Here is a 26250-nt window from a genome sequence, read left to right as displayed (position 1 = left end):
CACAGGAAATAGTCAACAAAACAAAATAGAAACAATAGAGGCAACACACAGAATGGGAGAAGATATTTGCAAATGACAGTACAGACAAAAGGCTGATATCCAGGACCTATAAAGAACTCCTCAAATTCAACATGCACAAAATAGATAATCATATCAAAAAGTGGGCAGAAGGCATGAACAGACACTTCTCCAACGAAGACATCCAAATGGCTAACAGACACATGAAAATATGTTCATCATCACTAGCCATCAGGGAGATTCAAATGAAAACCACATTGAGAAACCACCTTAAACCAGTTAGAATGGCCAAAATTTATGAAACAGTAAATAATATGTGTTGGAGGTGATGTGGAGAAAGAGGAACCCTCTTACATTGTTGGTGGGAATGCAAGTTGGTGCAGCCACTTTGGAGAACAGTGTGGAGATTCCTCAGGAAATACAAATAGAGCTTCCCTGTGATCCTGCAATTACACTACTGGGTATTTACCCCAAAGCTAGAAATGTGGTGAAAAGAAGGGCCATCTGTATCCCAGTGTTCATAGCACCATTGGCCAAGGTTGCCAAACTTGGAAAGAACCAAAATACCCTTCAACGGATGAATGGAGAAGGACAATATGGTCCATATACACTATGGAGTATTATGCCTCGATCAGAAAGGATGAATACCCAACTTTTGTATTAACATGGACAGGACTGGAAGAGATTGTTGAGTGAAATAAGTTAAGCAGAGAGAGTCAATTATCATATGGATTCACTGATTTGTGGAGCATAAGAAATAATATGGAGGACATGGGGAGATGGAGAGGAGAAGGGAGTTGAGGGAAATTGGAGGGGGAGAAAAACCATGAGAGACTATGCAATGAAAAAATTTCGAGGATTTTGAAGGGGTGGGGGATGGGTATTATGGAAAGCACATATTGCATGGAATACTAGGTGTGGTACATAAACAATGAATTCTGGTACACTGAAAAGAAATTTAAAAAATTTTAAAAAAATTTAAAAAGCAACCTTAGAAGTTACATTAAGTACATTAAGTTATATTTAAGTATATTTAGAAACTGAAGCCTAGAAAGATTAAGTTATTTGCATAAGAGCTGAGAATAGAGCCCAGTGTAAATAAAATATTTTTAAAAAGAAAAGTAAAATAATAGCATAGCCATATTTAATTTTGAAAAGAACAAGTTCAAGGAGTTAGACTACCTGATATCTAGACTTAATATATAGTATTGGAGAAAGGGTACATATGTAGGTCAATGAAATCAAATAGCCTAGAGACAGACCCTCATATCTGATGACTTGTGATAAATGCATGGAGGTAATTCAATAAAGAAATGATAACCTTTTCAACAAATGATGTTGCAACAAAAGGATATCTTTTGCAAAGAGTGAAACTTGACCAGCACCTCAAGCCATAAATAAAAGTTAATCCAAATGGCTCATAGATCTTTGTGACCTTGAATTAGGCAAAGATTGTCTAGGTATAACAATAAATGCATAGTCAATTTAAAAAGTGATATCTTGAACTCCGTAACACAAAAATTATTCTCTTTGAAGGATATTTTTTTTAAAGAAAATGAAAGATAAGAAACTGACTGTGAGAAAATATTTGCAAATTATATATCTGATAAAGGACTTGTTTCAGAACACATAAATAACTCTCAACTTTCAATAATAATAAACAACTCAGTATATGATGGTCGAAGGAATTGAACAGACATTTCACCAGAACAGATACATCAATTGGCAAAAAAAGCACATGAAAATTGTTCAACATCATTAGCTATTTGGGAAATGCAAATTAAAACCACAAGAAGATAACACTACTGACTATTCAAAGGCAAAATTAAAAACTTGATAATGCCACTTTCTGACAGAGAGAAAACCTAGAAATGGCATTTTCTGTAAGTAATATGCTACACTTTAGAAAACAGTTTAAAGATGTTTTAGGAAATCATACACCTACCATAAAATCCATCTCTTCCACGCCTAGGAATTTATTCAATTGTAATTGGAACTTATGTTCATGCAACCCCCCCCCAAAAACAAACAAACAAAAAAAACAAACCTTTAAGTGAATGTTTATAGTAGTTTTTCTCATTATTTCAAATATCTGGAAACAGCCAAAATACCTATTAATTGAAAAAGGGATAAATAAACCTCTCACACAGCCATAGGATGGAATAATATTGATAAACACATTATGCATAAGTCTCCAATGCATTATGGAAAAGAAAGAAGCCAGATTTAAAATACTACATACTAGACATGATTATATATATTATATATATGTTATATATAATATATATTATCCCTAAAGTCTCCACTAAAATTGCTATAATTAATTTTTAAAAAACTTATCAAACTTACAAAATACAAAATGAACATACAAAAACCAGTTGCATTTATACATAATAACAACAAACTATCCAAAAAACAGGTTAAGAAAATAATTTCATTTATAATTCCATCAATAGGAATAAAATACTTAGGAATAAATTTAACCAAGGGAGTAAGAGATTTTCACCCTTAAAATTATATGATATTGATGAAAGATATTAAAGATATGAATAAAGGGAAAGATATCCTGTGTTCATGGATTGAAAGAATAAAGTTGCTAAAGTTTTCATACTCTCCAATGTATCTATAGATTCAATACAACCCCTGTCAAAACTTTAATGGCACTGAAAAAAAAAAAATTCATATGGAACTACAAAAGACCCCAAATAGCCAAAACAATCTTGAAAAAGAACAAAACTAGCAACATCACAAAAATACATTTCAAAAGTAGAGTAATCAAAAGGTTATGATTCTGACATAAAAACAGGTATGTAGACAAATGGAAGAGACTAGACATCTCAGAAATAATCCCATGCATATGCAGTCAACTAATATCTGAAAAGGGCACCAAGAATACACTATAGAGAAAGGAAAGCCACTTTGTTGTGCTAGGAACCCGGATATCAATTAGCAAAAGAATGAAATTGGACCTGAGCTATTGTTTGAATGTTTGCGTACCACAAATTCATATTTTCGTATCCTAATGTCTGATGTAATGGTATAAAGAGATGTGCCTCTGGGAGGTGATTAGATCATGAGGGCATGAAATAAATGCCCTTATAAAAGAAGTGTGTTGGTGAAGACGTAAGAATTTAAAACTCTGTATGCTGTTGGTGGGAACATAAACTGGTGTGACCACTAGGAAAAACAGTATGGAAATTCCTAAAATAGTTAAAAGTAAAACTATCCTATGATACAGCAATCCTACATCTATGCATCTATCCAAAGGAAATAATATCAGTATTTTGAAGAAATATCTGCACCCAGTGTTTATTGAAGTATTATTCACAATAGGGGTGCCTCAGTGGTTCAGTGGGTTAAGACTCTGCCTTCGGCTCAGGTCACATTCTCAGGGTCCTGGTATCAAGGCCCACACTGAAGAATAGACAAGATAAAAAAAAAAAAAACACTCTATTGATGGATGGATGGGCAAAAAATGGGGCATGTATAAATAATGAAATAGTATTTGGCTATAAAAAAAAGAAAATTCTGCTTTTTAAGACATGGTTGAAGGAGAATGTTATGTGAAATAAGCCAGATACAGAAAGGCAAATACTACATGATCTCAGTTATATGTGGTAGTTTAAAAAAAAAAAAGTCAAATTCATAGAAGCAGGGAAGAGAATGATGATTATCAGGTACTGGAGGTTGGGGAAATTTTCAAAAACTACAAACATTCAGTTATAAGAAAAATAAGTTCTGGGGCACCTGGGTGACTCAGTCAGTTAAGCCTCTGCCTTTGCCTCCGGTCAGAATCCCAGGGTCCTGGTATCGAGCCCCTCATCAAGCTCCCTGCTTAGGGTAAAGCCTGCATCTCCCTCTCATTCTGCCCTTGCTCTCCCCTACCCCCCCCTTTTGTGTCCACTCTCTCAAATAAATAAAATATTTTTTAAAAGATGAAAAAGTTCTAAGGCTCTAATATACAGCATGGTGGCTCCACTTAATAATGCTGTATTGTTTACTTGAAATTTGCTAAGAGTACATTTTAAGTGGCCTTCATGAAGAAAAAAAAAATATGTGAGGTAATAGATGTTCTCATTAGCTGGTAATGGTAACCATTTCACAATGAATACATATATCAAATCATCACACATTGCATCTTAAATATATACAATTTCGATTAGTCAATTATACCTCAAAAAGCTAAAATAAAAAAGAATTTTATATTGTAGATTCAATTTATATAACATTCTGGAAAAGATAGAATGATAGGAATAGAAAGGGATCAGCATTTGTCAGCATAGGGTTAGAGGCTAGGGTAGAAGGGGAGTACAATGGTGCATGGGGGATTACTTGGGGTGATGAAACGCTTGTACATTGGTTGTGATGTGGTTACATAACTGTATAGTCAACATGTGCAGAACTTAGACTAAAAAGGATGAATGATGTACTATGAAGATTACATCTTATATAAGACTGGGAAAAAGCAGATTTTCTACATTGAAACAACAGACACTTGGAAAGTAGAAGATAAGATTCTATTTGCAAAACAGCATAAAACTCAAAAAGACTAAATTTACAAAGAAACATACTGTTTCTATATGAACACCAAAGAAAGCTTTTTAGGTGAAAAGAACTACCCAGGTTTTGATGAGAATTCTTAATTCTCTAAAGCTATTAACTATTCCCAAATCAACTCATATTGAAAACACAAACTAAACATAACTTTTATTAGAGTGGCCTATTAAAATTTTATTTTTAAACATAAATATGTTTACAGAATAAATATGGCTCTGATAAGGAATGGTAAGAAGGAGAACTAAGCTTATCAGACATCTAAGTGTCTTACAAATTAAGTGTAATTCCATTATGTCTTAAATGGCAGGGAAAGATAAGTATAGATCTCTACAAATGACCACCTAGAAAAATAAATAATATTTAATCCCTAATTAAGTATTTACATCAAAGTGTAGATGGATCAAAAATTTAGCATAAGGGACGCCTGGGTGGCTCAGTTGGTTTGACGATTGCCTTCGGCTCAGATCATGATCCCGGAGTCCCGGGATAGAGTCCCACATTGGGCTCCCAGCTCCGTGGTGAGTCTGCTTCTCCCTCTGACCTTCTCCTTGCTCATGCTCTCTCTCACTGTCTCTCTCTCAAATAAATAAATAAAATCTTTAAAAAAAATTATTTAGCATAAAATGTAAAACCACAAAACAAACAATTAAATGTTGAAAATCATGTGGAAGAGTATTTTTTTAATGGTGTTTTATTATTTTTTTAAGATTTTATTTATTTATTTATTTGACAGACAAAGATCACAAGTAGTCAGAGGAGGCAGGGACAGAGAGGAGGAAGCAGGGTCCCCGCTGAGCAGAGAGCCCGATGTGGGGCTCGATCCCAGGACCCTGGAATCATGACCCAAGCCGAAGGCAGAGGCTTTAACCCACTGAGCCACCCAGGTGCCCCTGGAAGAGTATTTTAAACATCAAAATAGGAAAGTCTTTCTGAGAAAGATACAAAGGTAAAAGAAAGTATTAATAGATTAATCAATACATTAATTAATAGAAGGTATTAATAGATTATGTATATGTAAAATTTTACTAAAGATATTCTGCACAAAGCAAGAACATCCAAACTAAATCATAGGCTAGAAAAATACTTACAGAATGGTGAAAAGGATAATGTCTTTAGTGCATGCTTAAGTCATAAAAATTCATATGGAAAAGAGCAGCAATCAAACAAAACATGTAAAACTCAATAATAATTCATAAAACATGAACACAAATAATTTTAAACATGAGAATCAAATTCAATTATATTTACTGAATTTCAATTACAGTAAACAAATGAAATACAATGTTTTTAATAATCTGAATCTCGAGGTACCTGGGTGGCTCAGTGGGTTAAAGCCTCTGTCTTCAGCTCAGGTCATGATCCCAGGGTCCTGGGATCAACCGCACATTGAGCTCTCTGCTAGGCAAGGATCCTGCTTCCCTTCCACTCTCTCTACCTCTCTCTCTGCCTACTTGTGATCTCTCTATCTATCTATCAAATAAATAAAATCTTTAAAAAACCCAGAATTACAAATATTATAAATATTCATCAAGAACTTCTTGTTGAGAATGTGTACAAACTCTAAACTGAGGGAAGTAACATGGGTTGGTACAAGCTTATGGATGGCACTTGGGCAATAACTATGAACATCAAAAATTTTAAATACATCTACCAACTGATCAAACAATTGCACTGCTAAAAACTCATATTAGAAAATCTCTAAAACTTCACTGCAAAGCTATTTACCGTAGAAAAAGACTCAGGAAAACAGGACAAGTACTGGAAACACTAAATAGCTATATATATATATATTTTTTAATTTAAATCTTTGCATTTTTCCTCTTTCTTTTTTTTTTCTTTTTTTTCTTATTTCTTTTCAGCGTAACAGTATTCAATGTTTTTTGCACCACACCCAGTGCTCCATGCAATATGTGCTCTCCCTAATACCCACCACCTGGTTCCCCCAACCTCCCACCCCCGCCCCTTCAAAACCCTCAGGTTGTATTTTAAAGATCATAGTCTCTCATTGTTCACCTCCCCTTCCAATTTCCATCAACTCCCTTCTCCTCTCCATCTCCCCATGTCCTCCCTGTTATTTCTTATGCTCCACAAATAAGTGAAACTATATGATAATTGACTGTCTCTGCTTGACTTATTTCACTCAGCATAATCTCTTCCAGTCCCGTCCATGTTGCCAAAAAAGTTGGGTATTCATCCTTTCTGATGGAGGCATAATACTCATAGTATATATGGACCACATCTTCCTTATCCATTTGTCCATTGAAGGGCATCTTGGTTCTTTCCACAGTTTGGCAACTGTGGCCATTGCTCCTATAAACATTGGGGTACAGATGGCCCTTCTTTCACTACATCTGTATATTTAGGGTAAATACCCAGTAGTGCAATGGCAGGGTCATAGGGAAGTTCTATTTTTAATTTCTTGAGGAATCTCCACACTGTTCTCCAAAGAGGCTGCACCAACTTGCATTCCCACAAGCAGTGGAAGAGGGTTCCCTATTTCCACATCCTCTCCAACACATGTAGTTTCCTGTCTTGCTAATTTTGGCCATTCTAAGTGGTGTAAGGTGGTATCTCAATGTGGTTTTCATTTGAATCTCCCTGATGACTAGTGATGATGAACATTTTTTCATGTGTCTGATAGCCATTTGGATGTCTTCATTGGAGAAGTGTCTGTTCATATCTTCTTCCCATTTTTTGACATGATTATCTGTTTTGTGTGTGTTGAGTTTGTGAAGTTCTTTATAGATCCTGGATATCAACCTTTTGTTTGTAGTGTCATTTGCAAATATCTTCTCCCATTCCGTGGGTTGCCTCTTTGTTTTCTTGACTCTTTCCATTGCTGTGCAGAAGCTTTTGATCTTGATAAAGTCCCAAAAGTTCATTTTAGCTTTTGTTTCCTTTGCCTTTGGAGATATATCTTAAAAGATGTTGCTGTGGCTGATATCAAAGAGGTTACTGCCTATGTTCTCCTCTAGGATTCTGATGGGTTCCTGTCTCATATTGAGGTCTTTTATCCATTTTGAGTTTATCTTTGTGTATGGTGTAAGAGAATGGTAGAGTTTCATTGTTCTACATATAGTTGTCTAATTTTTCTCAGCACCATTTACTGAAGACACTGTCTTTTTTCCACTGTATATTTTTTCCTGCTTTGTCAAAGATTATTTGAACATAGAGTTGAGGGTCCATATCTGAGCTCTCTACTCTGTTCCACTGGTCTATGTGTCTGTTTTTATGCCAGTACCATGCTGTCTTGGTGATCACAGCTTTGTAGTAAATCTTGAAATCAGATAATTTAATGCCCCAGTTTTATTTTTGTTTTTCAACATTTCCTTAGAAATTTAGGGTCTCTTCTGATTCCATAATACACTGAAGCATTTTAATCAGGAACGGATGCTGGAGTTTGTCAAATGCTTTTTCTTCATCATTTGAGAGGACTATGTGGTTCTTCTCTCTTCTCTTATTGATTTCTTCTATCACATTGATTGATTTGCAAATGTTGAACCATCCTTGTAACCCAGGGATGAATCCCCCTGGTCATGGTGGATAATCTTTTTAATGTGCTGTTGGATCCTGTTTGCTAGTATCTGGTTGAGAATATTTGCATCCATATTCATCTGTGATATTGGTCTGAAATCCTCCTTTTTGGTGGGATTTTTGCCTGGTTTGGGGATCAGGGTAATTCTGGCTTCATAAAAATAGTCTGGAAGTTTTCTTTCTGCTTCAATTTTCTGAAGCAGCTTCAGGAGAATGGGTGTTATTTATTCTTTGAAAGTTTGGTAGAATTCCTCAGGGAATCTGTCAGGTCCTGGGCTCTTGTTTTTTGAGAGGTTTTTGATCACTGCTTCAATCTCATAACTAGATATCAGTCTATTCAGGTTGTCAATTTCTTCCTGGTTCAATTTTTTCAGTTATAGTTTTCCAGGAATGCATCCATTTCATCTAGGTTGCTTAACTTATTGGCATATAACTGTTGATAATAACTTCTGATGATTGTTTCTACTTCCTTGGTGTTAGTGGTGATCTCTCCCTTTTCATTCATAATTTCATTAATTTGGGCTTTCTCTCTTTTCTTTTGGATTAGTGTGGCCAATGGTTTTTCAATCTTATTGATTCTCTCCTATCTTGATTATTTCCCTTCTTATGTGTGGAGTTGGTTTAATTTGTTGTTGGTTCTCCAGCTCTTTCAGGTGTAGATACAGCTGGTGTATTCTAGATTTTTCAGTTTTTTTGAGGGAGGTTTGGATGGTTATGCATTTCCCCTTAGGACCGCCTTTGCTGTATCCCATAGGTTTTGGACTGAAGTGTCTTCATTCTCATTGGTTTCCATAAATTGTTTCAGTTCTTCTTTGATATTCTGGTTGATCCAAGCATTCTTAAGCAAGGTGGTATTCAGCTTCCAGGTGTTTGGTTTCTTCTGAACTTTTTCTTGTGATTGTGCTCTAGTTTCAAAGCATTGTGGTCTGAGAATATGCAGGGAATAATCTCAGTCTTTTGGTATGTGTGGAGTCCTGATTTGTGACCCAGTATGTGGTCTATTCTGGAGAAGGTTCCATGTGCACTTGAGAAGAATGAGTATTCTGTTGTTTTAGGGTAGAAGGTTCTGTATATATCTATGAGGTCCATCTGGCCCAATGTGTTATTCAATGCTCTTATTTCTTTATTGATTTTCTGCTTGGATGATCTGTCTATTACTGAGAGAGGCATGTTAAGATCTCCTATTTTTAATGTATTCATATCAATATGACTCTTTAGATTGATTAATAGTTTTCTTATGTAATTGGCTGCTCCCGTATTGGGGGTGTAGATACTTACAATTGTTAGATCATCTTTAAGAATTATGTAGTGTCCTTCTGTATTTCTGACTACAGTCTCTAGTTTAAAATCTAATTTATCTGATATGAGAATCACTACTCCGGCCATCTTTTGAGGCCCATTGGAATGAAAGATGCTTCTCCATCTCTTCACTTTCAGTCTGGATGTATCTTCAGGTTCAAAATAGGTCTCTTGTAGACAACATATGGATGGGTCCTGTTGTTTTACCCAATCTGCAACCTTGTGTCATTTTCTGGATGCTTTTAGGCCATTCACATTGAGAATGATTATTGATAGATACGTTTTTATTGACATTATGTTACCTTTGAAGTCTTTATTCCTGTAGATTATCTCTATATTTCTGTTCAAAGATATTTTTAGGATTTTTTTCTCTTTTAAGGAACCCCCCTTAATATTTCCTGCAGTGTCAGCTTGTTGGTCATATAGTCTTTTAACCCTTGCCAGTCTTGGAAACTCTTTATCTCTCCAGCCATTTTGAATGTCAGTCTTGCTGGATAAAGTATTCTTGGCTGCATGTTCTTCTCATTTAGTGCCCTGAATATATCTTGACAGCCCTTTCTGGCTTGCCTGGTCTCTGTGGATGGACAAGGTCTGACATTATTCTGATGGGCTTTCCTTTATACATAAGGAGCTTCTTTGTCCTAGCTGCTTTCAAGAGGGTCTGCATACAATTGTATTTATTCATTCTTACTATTAGGTGTCTCGAGGACTTTTGAAAATCTATAATCTTGGGGGGAAACCATTCTGCCTCTAGTACATGAACGCTGGTTCCATTCGTGAGATTGGGAAAATTTTCATGGAGAACTTGTATCAGTATCTCTTCTATACATCTTTCTTTCTCCTACTCTTCAGGGATTCCAATAATTCTGACGTTAAAATGTTTCATGGCATCATTTATTTCCCTGAATCTGTTTTCGTGGCTTCTAAGCTGTTTGTTCCAGGCTTCCTCCTGATCCTTTCTCTCTATCTGTTTGTCCTCCAGATCACTAATTCTATCTTCTGTCTCAGTTACCCTAGCTTTTAGAGAATTTAGATTAGATTGGAACTCATTGAGAGCATTTTGAACATCATCCCTGGTGGCTTTCAGTTCTGCCCTAATCAATTCCATTTGGTCATCCATGGCTTTCTCCAACCTAGCTACTAATACAATCTCAAGCATGATAGTTTGACGAAAACTATGAATACTCATATTTAACTATCTGATCATTGTTTCAAATACATAGATCAACAATTCCACTCCTAAGAACTCAAACTTGCACATGTTCACAAACACATACTTATTGCAAAAAAAAATTTGTAGGAAAAGGTTAGTAAAAACATGAACAGAAATGAATACATTTATTATTTTAGTAAATGTTTATAAATCAGTAATATGGAGTACATGAAAAACTAAGAGATCTTATGGACTAGTGTGGAGTATCTTCAAAATGTTGCAAGAGATTTCACTTATATGTGGAATTCAAAAAAAGAAAAGAAAAAGAAAAAAAAAACAGTGAAACAAACAAAACCCAGAAATGTACTCATACATACAGAGAACAAACTGGTCATCGCCAGAACAGAAGGGGATGAAGGGATAAGCAAAAATAGGTGAAGGGGATGAAAAGCACAGTTTCAGTGATAAAATAAATATGTCACAAGAATGAAAAGGACAGCACAGGAAACACAGTCAAAAACAATGTAGCAACTTTATATGGTAACACATTAAAATGACACTTATCATTAAAAGCATCTCTTAATGTACAGGATTGTTGACTCACTATGCTATATTCCTGAAACTACTGTAATGTTGAATGATAACTATACTTCAGTTAAAAACATAGAAATAAGCAAAACTATGCCAACTTAAAGGTGTATTTTTTTAAAAAGAAGTTGCATAATAAAGGCAAACATTTAAATACACAGAGAAAAAAACACAAACTTGTATTTAAATCAAAATGCATTTGCGAAGTTTTTACCTCATGAGTCTTTAACAGATCAAGACTAACTCTGGGCAAGAGGAGTAGAGACCACACTGAGAGAGAAGTAGGTAATTTATTCAACATTGTTTCCAGTTGTACAGGATCTGCTCTTGTACTGCTTACTATTGTCCATCACACTTCAATTTTTCTTATGAAAACGCTTATTTTATATCTAAGGCAGCAGAAATTTAATATACAAGACAGTCTATACATCATTAAATAATATAAAGACTATAATAAAAAGATTACCTTAAATAACAAGAATCTAAATAAAAATAATACACATCTCAGAAAACAAATTTTAAAACATAACTTAATTAAAATTATTGTAATCATATAAAAATCTCCTCACTAATTCATTACCCATTATTAACTCCTTGAGATAAAAGCATTACACCTTTCTAATAAAGTGATCAACAAGACACTGTAGACCTTACATAGCAAGAAGGAAAATGTTATTGTAGCACAATCATCCTGTTAATTCTTTAATTAACAATTAATTTTAAACAAAGAGACTCTGGATCATTTTAAGAAGAATTCTGCCTATTTAGAAAATGGGATCCAATGTAAAATAATGCTCCTCATGGTGGATAATACACTTATCGACTAAAAGACATGGTATTTCTTCTCCAGAGCTTCTTTATAGCATTTGTCATCTCAGAATTTCTCAGAGTGTAGATCAGTGGGTTCATCATTGGGGTTATGACTGTATAAAACACACTCAATGATTTGTCAATGGGGAAGGTCTTAGCAGGTCTTGCATACATGAAAATACAAGGAACAAAGAAGAAGACCACCACAGTGATGTGGGAACCACAGGTCTGGAGGGCTTTCCGCCTCCCTTCCGGACTAAGGTTCTTTAGAGAGTGCAAGATGACACCATAAGAGATGAGCAAGAACGCAAACACAATAGTGCAGATCATCCCTCCATTGGCCACCACTAACAGGCCAATGACATACGTGTCAGTACAGATGAGCTTCAATAAGGGGTACATGTCACAGAAAAAATGATCAATGACATTGGGACCACAAAATGGGAGCCCATAAATAGTGATAATTTGAATTACTGAATGCAGAAAACCTCCCACCCAGGACACTACCAGGAGCACAACACATACCCACTGCCTCATGATCACCAAATAATGCAAGGGCTTGCAGATGGCCACATAGCGGTCATAAGCCATCACCAGCAGAAGAAAGACCTCTGATGCAGCAAAAAAGTGCTCTGTAAATAGCTGAGTCATACAAGATTGGAAGGATATTGTATTTTCTCCAGACGATAAGTCTGAAATCAATCTGGGGCAAATGGAAGATGAATAAATGACATCCATAAATGATAAGTTAGCAAGAAATAAATACATAGGTGAGCCCAAGGTCTTACTGACAATTACAGTCACCACAATGAGCAGGTTTCCTACCACAGAAAAAATATAGAAGAGCAAGAACATAACAAAAAGGACCTTCTGTTCCTTTGGATCCTGGGTGAGGCCCAAGAGGACAAAATAAGTTACATTGTTTCTTGGTTCCATGTAGCCTTCGTAGGAGCTGACATTTCCTAATAGAAAGAAGTGGTCTACAAAACAAGGGGAAAAACTTTTGAATGCATTACAAGATTAATCTTCTATTGACTCATTTAATTAAAAGAATGTGGAAGGCGTATCTGTTTCTGTCAAATGTGTAATGGATGTTATAATTTCCAGTCGAACAAGCCACGGTTTCCTCCCCTCACTGACAACACCAAGGAAATGAGTGCCATTACAAAAATAGTCACACAATGGAAAGATCAGGGGTAGGAATACATTACCAAACATCAGTCAAGAAAGGCTTCCAAGAGAAGCAATGCTTTAGCTGAGTTTCAACAGAAAAGAGGAAAAACAAGAAAAGAAGGCAAAGGAATTCCACACAAAGGTGCACAGTATATAAGTCACAAAAATGAAGTACTTGAGAACTATTTAGGGTAACTGACATACTCAAAGTGAGTGGATCAAACTAGGAATGGAAGATTACTGCCTTTGACTGTCTCTTCCCTCACTGAGATCTCTTGCTTATGGTCTTTGGTTGGATATGCCTCCTTTTCCTGACCAATAAATGGGAATGCATGCCAGTGTTGTGCCTCTCCCTTAATTCTTGAACTTCATATATATCATATCTCTACCTACGAATATCTCCAAACGGATATCATTCCAGGACTTATGAAATTAAATTTTAATTTTCCATGATAAACATAGGAGTTTTCAGCTCACTAAATGGTACCACTTTCCACATCCTTGCTTAGACAAGAAATATCACAGTGTCCTTCATGTATTTCTTGATCTCATATCACATGCTGATACCTTTAACAAATCCTTTCAACCCCCTTTAAAATATATCACAAGCATAATCATTTCCCTTCTCCCCTCACTTTTCTCTCACTGCACTCTGGGTCTTGCCACATCTCTCACCTTGCATTGTCTTCCCTCAGTTTGTTGTCCTGATGCAGCCAAATGGTCCTTTTTAAATCTGATTCTGATGTATCGCTCCACTGCTCACAATACTATAGTGGATTCCACTCACTCACAATTTAATGAATCACATCTTATATTACAGTAATAGGAATTGTAGTCCCCATTAATTTCTCCAATGTCACACATTTTTGAGTGATAAAACTAGGATTAGAATCCAAGTTTGCTTTATCTCAAAGTAATCTGAATTTACATAATAAAGATAAGTCATACAATTGCAAAAACTGTCTCTGCTATTATTGTTCCTCTTACCTTGTATAGGCATATCCACAATCTGAAGGAACACACTTTACACATTCACAGGGACCTGGAATTTTTTTGTCATCCAGTTTGACAAGAGAGGGCAAAAAAACTGCATTATTACTTGAGGATATATTAATTTCATTTAACTATTTCCTCCGTGGAGCCTTCTGGTTATTCAGAAGGTTGCTTTTATTTACATTGTAGATTACTTCCTAGGAATTCCAGGGTCTACAAAGAAAAACAAAAATTTGGCACAGTAAGATAATTTCTCAAAAAGACAAGAAAACCCCATACTTACATAAGAAGGGGAACAGCTAGTCATTTCCCAGGGAGATTTCTCTCAAGTAATTTCTTTCTTACTAATGCATAAATAGGAAAATATCATTCAACTCTTTAGTCATCTTTATTCTGTCCTGATGGCTTGCTCAGATTAGCTGATTTGAGATTTTTAAGAGTCTTTCTTCTGTTTTTCATTAGGATGATGCTTTAAGCCTAACAGAAACCTCCTAAAAATGAGTATCAGTTTTTAGGAGCATAGTATCTTCTTCCCAACACAATCAAAGATCACTGGGCATTTTATCCCTTCCAACCACATTCCTCATTAAGTCCTAGAATTGGAAAGTGTCCAAGACTGATTCTTGCTTAATTAAATTCACTGGAAATTTCCATAAAAAACTTTTAAAAATATCCCTATAAAGATACTGTTAGGTCAGGTGCGTGGGTGGCTCAGTTGGTTAAGTGTCTGCCTTGGGCTCAAATCATGATCTCAGGGTCCTGGGGAGCTGGCATCATGCTCCCTGCTCAGCGAGAAGCCTGCTTTTCCCACTCCCACTCTCCCTGCTTGTGTTCCCTCTCTCTCTCTGGGTCTATCTCTGCCAAAAAAATAAATAAAATATTTTTAAAAAATGATACTATTAGGCCAAATCACATGATTAGGGTCAGAAAGAGGTAACATAAACAAAAAAAACAAAAAACATACATTTACAACCATTGTAAAACTACTACCAAGTCAAGAACAAAATTTCAATCCAGCCATTTTGTGTTAGGGAAGATTAATTCATCATATTTTCCCTCTTGTCATAGCAACTTTTTCTTTCCTTTTATTTAATAGTCAATTTTAGTGTGGTTAGACATTTTATTTACTCACATATTTAGGCATAATAACTATTTGTTAAATTAATAATTTCTTTAATTTGGAGTTCCTATTTACTGCCAGGAAACCTGCTGTAAGTACATAGCAATTAAGGAAAAAGAGGAAAAAATTATGCAAAATGTCCTTCCTACGTGGACCTTATATTCTCATAAGAGAGTCAGACAGTAAATAAGGGGACAATTTAGTAAACTAAACATAGTCTTCTCAAGGCTAATAATAAGTGAACAGGGTACTCATGGAGATTTCTACATGGAGAAGTCGATCAGGGAAGGTCTTCCTTTGAAGGTAAGGTTAAAGCTGCAATGCAAGGATAGATAGTGACTCTGATAAGAAACACTGTTATAGGTAGTAAAATTAAGAAAACATTCTAAGTAATTTGTTCTCACTTCACTGATGGCATGACCTATATGTACAAAAGGCTCAGTTTTCACAGGGATTTTTAGTCCATTTTTATGTGAAAAGGAGGTGGGAGCTGGGCTCACTCATCTTGTGCCCAATTACAGTGGGAAAGATTTCAACCTTTCCCTGTTGAGTATGATGTTAGCTACGGATATGCCATATATGGCCTTTATATGTTGAGGTAAATTCCTTCTATACCCAATTTGTTAAGATGGGTTTTTTTCTTATTTCACTCTCTAAATGATTTTTATTTTACATTTTAGTATGTTTACAGAGCATCTAATTTCTTGTACTACTGGAAAAATTATATAGAATTTAAATTATTTTTGAAATTTCTTTCAAAGTTTCAATTTATTCTTAAGGTAAATAAAATATTTTATTTTGCCTTAATTTGACTCTTCGTGGACTCTATTTCTTTATGCAAATTGAAATTTCCTTTTTCTTTTTTATTTTATTTCCTTCTTTAAGTTTTTTTATTTAAATTCTAGTTAGTTAAGATATAGTGTAGTATTAGTTTCAAGAGAAGAAATCAGTGATTTATCACTTACATATAACAGCCAGTGCTCATGACAAGAAATGCCCACCTTAATACTCATCCTAATACTTAATACTCATCTCATCTAACCCATCCTCCACCCTCCTCCCCTCCCCAACCCTTTGTTCTCTGTAGTTAAGAGTCTCTTGTGGTTTGCCTCCTTCTCTTACTTTTCCCCTTCCCCTATGTTCACCTGCTTTGTTTCTTAAAATCCACATTTGAGTGGAATCATATGGTATTTATCTTTCTCTGACTGACTTATTTCCCTTAGAATAATGCACTCTAAATCTAACCACCTCACTGCAAATGGCAATATTTCATTCTTTTTGGTGGCTGTGTAATATTTCAGGGTGTGTGTGTGTGTGTGTCTGTGTCTGTGTATGTGTGTGTACACACACCATATCTATTTTATCCACTCATTAATCAATGAATAGTTGTGCTTATTCCATAATTTCGCTATTGTTGATAATGCTTCTATAAACATCAGGATGGATGTGTACCTTCAAGTCAGTATTTTTGTGTCCTTTGGGTAAATACCTAGTAGAGCAATTGCTGTATCATAAGATAATTCCATTTTAAGTTTCTGAGAAGACTTCATACTGTTTTCCAGAGTGACTGCACCACTTTGCATTCCACCAACACTGTAAGACAGTTCCTTTTCTCCCATCCTCACAAACACCTGTTGTTCACTTTAGCCATTCTGACAGGTGTGAGGTGGTTTCTCATCATGGTTTTGATTTGTATTTCCCTAACGATGAGGGATGTTGAACATCTTTTCATATGTCTGTTAGCCATCTAGATGTCTTCTCACCATTTCTTGACTGGAGTATTTTCTGTGTGCTCAATTTGATAACTTCTTTATAGATTTTCAACATTAACCCTTTATCAGATATGTCACATATAAATATCATTTCCCATTCCAGAGGTTACCTTTTCAATTTTTTCCTTAGCTTACAGATGCTTTTGGTGAAGTCCTAATAGTTCATTTTTGCTTTTGTTTCCTTTGCCTCTTGAGACATGTCTAGTAAGAAGTTGCTGTATCAGAGGCCAAGGATGATGAACAATGGTCATTGCTGCCCAGTGGGATTTTGATGGATTCCTGCCTCACGTTTAGGTCTTTCATCCATTTTGAGTTTATTTTTGTGTATGGTATAAGAAAGTTTCATTCTTCTGCACGTGGCTCTCTAATTTCCCCAACAGCATTTGTTGAAGAGACTGTCTTTTTTCACTTGGATATTCTTCCATGCTTTGTCCAAGATTAGTTGACCAAAGCATTGAGCTCCATTTCTGGGTTCTCTATTCTCTTCCATTGATCTGTTTGTCTGTTTTTATGCAGGCACCAAACTGATCTGATGATTACAGCTTTGTAATGCAGCTTGAAGTCTGGAATTGTGATGCCTCCAGTTTTGGTTTTCTTTTTCAACATTCTTTTGGCTATTTGGGGTACGAACCTACTGTTGACACCAACAAAGAGACCAAGAGAATGAGTGTCTATGCAGATAAGTTTCAGCCAAAGGTTTATGTCAAGCATGAGTGGTCTATGACAGTGGAAGCACACAAAGGCAGCCACACTGTGAAGAGGACCTGAAAGGTTGCAAGGACAAAGGCTCTAGCACATGCCAACTGAAAGAGGAAGCCTTATCCCCATCAGTTGTGATGATTTCATAGTACAGATGTTTGCACATGAACACATGGATGCTCAGCAAAGACTTCAGACACACTTCCTGAAAGAGATGGTTTTCCTTAAAGCAAAAGTGCAAAGCAGCATTCAGGGGCCATGGATGGAGAACAGCAGATACCTAGAAGTATTAACTCACATGGGCAGAAAATGGAAGCGGTACCCAAGGTCATGAAAGATGACTTGTTGAATGAAAAGACCTACTCATGGATAACAGTTCTCAGTACGAGAAAGCTGTAAACTCTTCCTAAATTAATCTTCTTAAATGGGATCTTTTTTTTTTTAATTAATTTTTTATTTTTTATAAACATATATTTTTATCCCCAGGGGTACAGGTCTGTGAATCACCAGGTTTACACACTTCACAGCACTCACCAAAGCACATACCCTCCCCAATGTCCATAATCCCACCCCCTTCTCCCAAACCCCCTCCCCCCAGCACCCCTCAGTTTGTTTTGTGAGATTAAGAGTCACTTATGGTTTGTCTCCCTCCCGATCCCATCTTGTTTCATTTATTCTTCTCCTACCCACTTAAGCCCCCATGTTGGAGTAATGTCCTTATTAATTTAATATTAAATTATTTTTGGCTTATATATCTTCCTTAAAAAGACTTTCCCCATTTCATTCATACCAAAATATTCTTCAATTGCTTTTATAGCTCTTAATTTTAAAGCTTTGTTGAGCTCATATAACTTACATTAAAACTTTTGATCCATCTAGAATTTATTTTTTTATAGGCATTAAAGAGGTATGGATTTTTTAGTTGGTTTTCAAAATTGCAGTGTTTTTAAAGTTTCATAATTTTCTTTTTGTCATTGACTTGAAGTCCTATTATATCTAAAGCTCCATATACACTAGGATCCCATCTAAGATTTAATTCTATTTCATTGATCTCTATTCCTGTCCCAGTTGGTACACAATAAAATTGCTTTCATATGTAAAACATTTTGTATATACCTCATTTTTTATTCAAATTTATGTCTATGCTTATATATTTACATTTCAAAGAAAAGTTTAAAATAAAAAATGGTTTTACGCTGAAATAAAATAAATAAGTTTAACATTAATGGAGGGCATGTATTGCATGGAGCACCAGGAGCGGTGTGTAAACAATAAATTCTGGAACACTGAAAAGAAAAAAAACATAATGGGAAATAATAAATTGACAAATTAAAGTAAGTTTAAATAAAATAATTTTAAAATAAGTTTAAAATAGTTTAGATACAAGACAGTATTATTTTTAAGAAGATCCCATGCAAATATTATTTATTTAAAATAATACTGTCTTGTATCTAAACTATTTTAAACTTATTTTAAAATTATTTTATTTAAACTTACTTTAATTTGTCAATTTATTATTTCCCATTATGTTTTTTTTCTTTTCAGTGTTCCAGAATTTATTGTTTACACACCGCTCCTGGTGCTCCATGCAATACATGCCCTCCATTAATGTTAAACTTATTTATTTTATTTCAGCGTAAAACCATTTTTTATTTTAAACTTTTCTTTGAAATGTAAATATATAAGCATAGACATAAATTTGAATAAAAAATGAGGTATATACAAAATGTTTTACATATGAAAGCAATTTTATTGTGTACCAACTGGGACAGGAATAGAGATCAATGAAATAGAATTAAATCTTAGATGGGATCCTAGTGTATATGGAGCTTTAGATATAATAGGACTTCAAGTCAATGACAAAAAGAAAATTATGAAACTTTAAAAACACTGCAATTTTGAAAACCAACTAAAAAATCCATACCTCTTTAATGCCTATAAAAAAATAAATTCTAGATGGATCAAAAGTTTTAATGTAAGTTATATGAGCTTAACAAAGCTTTAAAATTAAGAGCTATAAAAGCAATTGAAGAATATTTTGGTATGAATGAAATGGGGAAAGTCTTTTTAAGGAAGATATATAAGCCAAAAATAATTTAATATTAAATTAATAAGGACATTACTCACATGCCAAAAGCATTCTATAATGTATACAAGTATTAAAACACATCACAAGTTCAATAACAGAAAAATATCAAATACTTATACAACAGTGGAGGAGATAATTTCTTCAGTAAAGGACAGTACTCACTAATAACAGTATAGAAAAGATCAACAATTACCCAAAATAGACAAAAAAAAAATAGATGATTCCTTAAACACATGAAAAGTTACCCAAACTCAATAATATGAGAAAGATTGCAATTTTTCTGGTTGCCTTATACCATGAATATGTATCTGTGAGTGGTTGTGGAGAATATGGACAGAAGTACTTTCACAGACTGAGCAGCAGGGTAGCTATTAGTACAATCTCAAGGACAACAATTTGGCAATAACTATGAAATTCAACATTTAGCTATCTGACCATTGACTCAAATACATTCCTAACAATTCCTCTCCTATCAACTCATACCTGCACATATTCACAAACACACAATTATAAATTTCTTCATTACAGAAAAAAGTAATAACATGAAGAGGAATGGAGATATTTATTTTAGTATATATTTAAGTGAGTACATGGAGTATAAGAAAAACAAAGAGATCTATATGGACTAGTATGGCATATCTTTAAGACATTGCAAAAGATTTCACTTTTATGTGGAATTTAATCAACACACTGAAACAAACAAAAAACAAAAACAGACTCATAAATACAGAGATAAATACCTGCTTCCAGGGGGAAGGGAGTGGAGGGATCAGGGAAGTAGGTGAAGGGGCTGAAAGGTACAATATCTGGCGAATAAAATAAATAACTCACAAGAATGAAAAGTACAGCCTAGCGGGAATAATCAATAATATTGTGGGGACTTTGGCTGGTCATGGATGGTAACAGATGGAAGCTACACTTTTCATGACCAGCATTCTGTAATGGACTTTTTGGTTTATTGTGTCCCAGGCTTCTTTAAGAACAAAGTGATGAGTGATTCAAGGATTAAAAAAAAAGGATCCTTGAACTTTGAATTGCCTCCAACTAATCCCCCCAAACTCCTAGCCCCTACATCTTTTGTGTTCCCAAATCCTTTCTCAGTGAATGAAGAACTTGATCCCAAAGCCCTGGGACAAACCCCAGGTACTGTTCCCTAGCTCTCCCCTCTCCTCTGTCCCCCACCCCTATTCCTGGGAAGGGCCAACACCTCAGTTTGAAAGCATGGGAGAGCCTAGAGTGGTGACAGACCCTGAGGGAAAGGCTCCACCCTCAGGGAAATGAATCAAGGAGTATAGGGTAGTGAAGTGTGAGTCCCATAGGCAGGGGTACCTAGCTGGGCCCTGGTCCTGGAAGAAAGGATACTGGTACCCTTGAAAAAAGAGACCCAGCAGCCTCAAAATCCTCTCCTGGCCAGTAGTCCCTGCTGATGACCATTGCATAAGTCCAGTCAGACCACATTCTTCTCATGCCCCAGCTGCTGGGCAATGGGGCTGATCTGCACGTGGGTGAGTTTCAGGCACTACAGGAGCATGTTCTCCAGGTTACTTCACAGGGTTCTCCAGACTTGTTCACTTGCTCTTTCGGGTCTGCACAAGGATCCCTACTTTGTATATCTCCTGCAGATTTTCGTTGTTGTCAGCTTCCACTATCCACTTTTGTAGCAGGGGCCAAAGCTTACATGTGTTGTAGAAACTGAGGTACTGAGGCTCAAAGGGTCAGATAAGGTTATTTGGTGAAACACCTTCCCAAAAGAATCTTCAGGGTGAGCCACACGTGGGCCTGGGTATATCTTAGAGTGATCCTCTTCTGCCTCAGGGCTTGGCAAATCATTCCAGATCTTTCTGCAGAACTTTGATGTTCTGGGACTCTGCAGGGTTAATCTCCAGCTTTTCCTCTGCTCAAGAAAAGCATCCTTGGAGCTGGCTTTCCACTTCAGTTCCTAGCTTGCCCTCCCATTGAGAGGTCTTGAGGCTGCCTAGGAGCACTCGCTCCACCCTAACCTGATATCTACGGTATGCTGTCCCTCTGCAGAACTCATATGGCAGGGAGACATAGGGAAATCCCCCAAAATTCCACATCTGGCCACAGCTCTGATTCTATTCCTGACCCACCAGGAGGATAAAGGATGGTCAGCCAGGTGAGAGGCTTAACCCAGTAGTGCTCTAGGCTTTCCCACCCATCCCTCACCCCCATCCCCTTGTGGATACAAGAATGCCAAGTCAGAGGCCAGGCTTCCTGCCATGAAAAACAGAGGGAGCCCAAGTCAAGGGGTCTGGAAAAATGAGGGCTCTCCAAGGAATTGCTCAAGACCTCTCTCCCTCCCTAATCCCACCGACTATCATGTGTACTTAACTGTTGAATCACGAAGATATAAACCTGAAACTAGTGTAATATTTTATGTCAACTATATTTCAATTAAAAATAAATCAATACTGGTGCCTGGGTGGCTCAGGGGGTTAAGCCTCTGCTTTCTGCTCAGGTCATGATCCCAGGGTCCTGGGATGGAGTCCTGCATCAGTCTCTTTGCTCAGCGGGGAGCCTGCTTCATCCTCTCTCTCTCTGCCTGCCTCTCTGACTGCTTGTGATCTCTGCCAAATAAATAAATAAAATCTTTTAATAAAAGTTCTATAGTAAGGCATTTGCATACACATAGAAGACTCACACATAGATATTTACTCTTGAATTTGTACAGATTATTCCCTGAGGAGCTTAAAGATACAGATCAAGCAACTGCCTCTGGGTAAGAGAATTGGAAACAATGCTGAGAGTTAAACAGAACTTTATTCTATACTTTATCTCTTTCTGTAAGGTTTTCAATATTATTATTTTTATCTATTACACTTCAATTTTTCTTATGTAAGCTAAAAGTATTAGTCTAAATATGTTTATCTAAAGCAACCAAAAATTAATAAGGAAAAGTCTACATAGCATTATTACAAATAATATAACAAAAAGGATAAATTTAACTGATAGACTCTAACAAAATAATACTGTCTCAGAAAAAATGTTTTTAAAAAATTTTTAAATAACTAAAAATTAATGTAATCATAAAAAAAAATGTCCTCAGTGATTCATTACATAGCATGGATTCTTTGCTATAGAGGCATTACACATTTCTAAGTGAAGAGATTAACAAGGTATTATGGACCTTACATTCTAGCCACAAGGGAAACTCTTCATACTTTAATTATAATTTACTTAAATTCTTACAAATAAAGGAAGTCCGATCAAACTTAAGAGGACTTCTGAAGGGCGCCTGGGTGGCTCAGTGGGTTAAGCCTCTGCCTTCGGCTCAGGTCATGATCCCAGGGTCCTGGATCAAGGCCCCATCAGGCTCTCTTCTCAGTGGGGAGTCTGCTTCTCCCTCTCTCTGCCTGCCTCTCTGCCTACTTGTGATCTCTATTTCAAATAAATAAATAAAATATTTAAAAAAATAAAAGGAGGACTTCTGCAATCCAAAGATATGGACCCTAATGTCAAATACTTCTCTTCATGGTGAATGATACATTTATCTACTCAAAGATATAAAATTTCTTCCCCAAAGCTTCTTCATAGCATTTAACATCTCAGAATTTCTCAGGGTGTAGATCAATGGGTTCAGCATGGGAGTTATGACTGTATAAAACACACTCAATGATTTGTCAATGGCGAAGGTCTTAGCAGGTCGTACATACATGAAAATACATGGAACAAAGAAGAAGACCACCACAGTGATGTGGGAACCACAGGTCTGGAGGGCTTTCCACCTCCTTTCTGGACTAAGGTGTTTTAGAGAGTTCAAGATGACACCATAAGATATGAGCAAGAGCATAAACACAATACTGCAGATCAGCCCTCCATTGGCTAACACTAACAGGCCAATGACATACGTGTCAGTACAGACCAGCTTCAATAAGGGGTACATGTCACACAAAAAATGATCCATGACATTGGGGCCACAAAATGGGAGCCTATAAATAGTGATAACTTGAGTTATTGAATGCAAAAAACCTCCCACCCAGGACACTACCAGCAGCACAACACACACCCACTGCCTCATGATCACCAAATAATGCAAGGGCTTGCAGATGGCCACATAGCGGTCATAGGCCATTGCCAGCAGAAGGAAGACCTCTGAGCCACCAAAAAAATGTCCTGTTAATAGCTGAGTCATACAAGATTGGAAGGATATGGTATTTTCTGCAAACAACAAGTCTGAAATCAATCTGGGAGAAATGGAAGATGAATAAATGACATCCATAAATGATAAGCTAGCAAGAAAAAAGTACATAGGTGAGTCCAGGGACTTACTGACAGTTACAGTCACCACAATGAGCAGGTTTCCCACCACAGTCAAAATATAGAAGAGCAAGAACATAACAAAAAGGATCTTCTGTTCCTTTGGATCCTGGGTGAGGCCCAAGAGGACAAAGTAAGTTACATTGTTTCTTGGTTCCATGTAGCCTTCGTAGGAGCTGACGTCTCCTAATAGAAGTAAGTGGTCTACAAAACAAGGGGCAAAACTTTTAAATGCATTATAAGATTAATCTTTTATTGACTCATTCAATGAAAAGATTGTGGCAGGAGTACCTGTTTATGTCACATGTATCACAGACATTCTGATTTCCAAGTTGAATAAGCCATGGTTTTCAACACTCAGTGATAACATAGGTAATACTCACCAATGTATTAAGTGATACTATACAAATAGTTGCACAGTGTGAAGGTCACAAGCAAACAGCAGTCAGAGAAGGCTTCCCAGAGGAAGCAACGCTTTAACTGAGTAGCAAAGGAAAACTGAAATATATATATATATGATCTCCAACTCTGAACTTTTCCAGTTGGATATTAATTCAGTACTTTTGAAACGAAATTTTTAATGTTCATCAAGAAACAGGTTTCCCATCTAATTAAATAGTACCACCTCCCATACCATTGCTCAGACAAGAAATATCACCATGTCCTTCATGCCATTCTTGCTCTTGTATCGCTTACTGATACCTTTAATAAATCTTATTAACCCCCTCTAAAATAGAACACTAACTTGATCATTCCCCTCCCCGCACCACTTCTGGTCCACTGCACTAGCCTCCCACAACATCCCTCCCCTTTCATTCTGGCTTCCATCAGTTTGTGGCCCTGATGCAGTCCAAATGATCCTTTTTAGATTTGATTCTGATCTGATCATTCCACTGCTCACAACAACTACAGGGGATTCCATTCACAGGCTCACAATTTAAGGAATCACATTTCTATTACAGTAACAGGAACTATAATCCTCATTTCATAGTTGAAAAATGGAGACTCAGAACATCTAGTTAATTTTTCCAAAGTCATTCATTTTTAAGATAAATCTTTATGATAAATCTAGAACTGCAATCCAAATTTGCTTTATCTAAAGTAATCTTTAACATAATAAAGATACACAATTGCAAAGCCTGGTATCCACTATTTACTGTTGTTCTTACCTTATGAAAAGGAACACTTTTTACTCATTCACAGGAATGTGGACTTCTTCTATCATCCAGTCTGACAAGAGAGGGTAAAAAGCTGCATTATTACTTGAGGACATATTTTATTTCACTCAACTGCCTGTCCATTCTTTCTGTGGAGTCTTCTGGTTATTCATAAAGTTGATTTTATTTGTACTGTAAATTACTTCCTAGGACGTCCAGGGTCCACACAGAAATCAAAAATTTAGCAAATTAGGAGAATTCATCAAAAAGACAAGGAATTCCTATCCTTACACAAGGTGATAGCAACCAGACATTCCCGAGGAAGACTTCTCTCAAGTAACTTCTTTCCTACTAATGTCTAAATAGAAAAATACCGTTCAACTCATTAGTCAACTTCATTCTGTCCTGTCGGTTTGCTCAGATTAGCTGACTTGATATTTTAAGAGACATTCTTGTGCTTTTCTTTAGGTAATGCTGTAAGCCTAACAGAACTCCCCTAAAAAATATATATCAGTTGTTAGGAGCATAGTATCTTCTTCCCAACACAAGCAAAGATTGCTGAGCATTTTATGCCTTCTAACCAAACACCTCATTAAGTTCTAGAATTGGGAAGTGTCCAGGACTAATTCTTGCTTAATTAAATTCAATGGGAATTTCCACGAAAACTTTAAAAGTATCTATAGGAAGAAGTATTAGGTCAGATCACATAGTTAGGGTCAGCAAGATATTACATAAAAAGAAATATATCATGAGAACGATTGTAAGACTACCACCAGTCAAGAATAAAATTTCAGCTCCGCCATGTTGTGTTAAGGAAGATTAATTTATCATGTATTTCCCCACTTGTCATAGCAAGTTTTTCTTTCCTTTCTTTTAATAGTCAATTTATGTTACCTTGCAGTGTGGTTAGATGTTCTGCATATTTATTCACTGATTTAGACATAATAGTTACCCAATTTTTTTTTATTTTTAAATTTAAAATTTTACATTTGGAGTGCTTATTTACTGCC

The 26250-nt window shown here is 36.0% G+C and overlaps 2 protein-coding genes and 1 pseudogene across 2 annotated transcripts; all 3 read right to left on the bottom strand.

Moving 5' to 3' along the window:
* Positions 1-11965: 11965 nt before the first annotated feature.
* LOC101689520 (olfactory receptor 4A47-like) lies at positions 11966-12895 on the bottom strand. The gene has a single exon (XM_004781640.1). It carries the CDS (start codon positions 12893-12895, stop codon positions 11966-11968), a length of 930 nt encoding a protein of 309 aa, XP_004781697.1.
* An 8118-nt stretch (positions 12896-21013) lies between these two features.
* LOC101693472 lies at positions 21014-23299 on the bottom strand (annotated as a pseudogene).
* A 14-nt stretch (positions 23300-23313) lies between these two features.
* LOC101689819 (olfactory receptor 4A47-like) lies at positions 23314-24243 on the bottom strand. Its single transcript, XM_004781641.1, has one exon. It carries the CDS (start codon positions 24241-24243, stop codon positions 23314-23316), a length of 930 nt encoding a protein of 309 aa, XP_004781698.1.
* Positions 24244-26250: the final 2007 nt, after the last annotated feature.

Source organism: Mustela putorius, unplaced genomic scaffold (assembly GCF_011764305.1).
Source record: "Mustela putorius furo isolate JIRA1106 unplaced genomic scaffold, ASM1176430v1.1 tig00000127_pilon_pilon_pilon, whole genome shotgun sequence".
Classification (NCBI taxonomy): domain Eukaryota; kingdom Metazoa; phylum Chordata; class Mammalia; order Carnivora; family Mustelidae; genus Mustela; species Mustela putorius.
This window is presented reverse-complemented; position numbering and strand designations above follow the sequence as displayed.

What these genes read in the sequence shown, in the direction of transcription:
- LOC101689520 (XM_004781640.1), bottom strand. Translation starts at nt 12,895, where the DNA reads ATGGAACCAAGAAACAATGTAACTTATTTTGTCCTCTTGGGCCTCACC.
- LOC101689819 (XM_004781641.1), bottom strand. Translation starts at nt 24,243, where the DNA reads ATGGAACCAAGAAACAATGTAACTTACTTTGTCCTCTTGGGCCTCACC.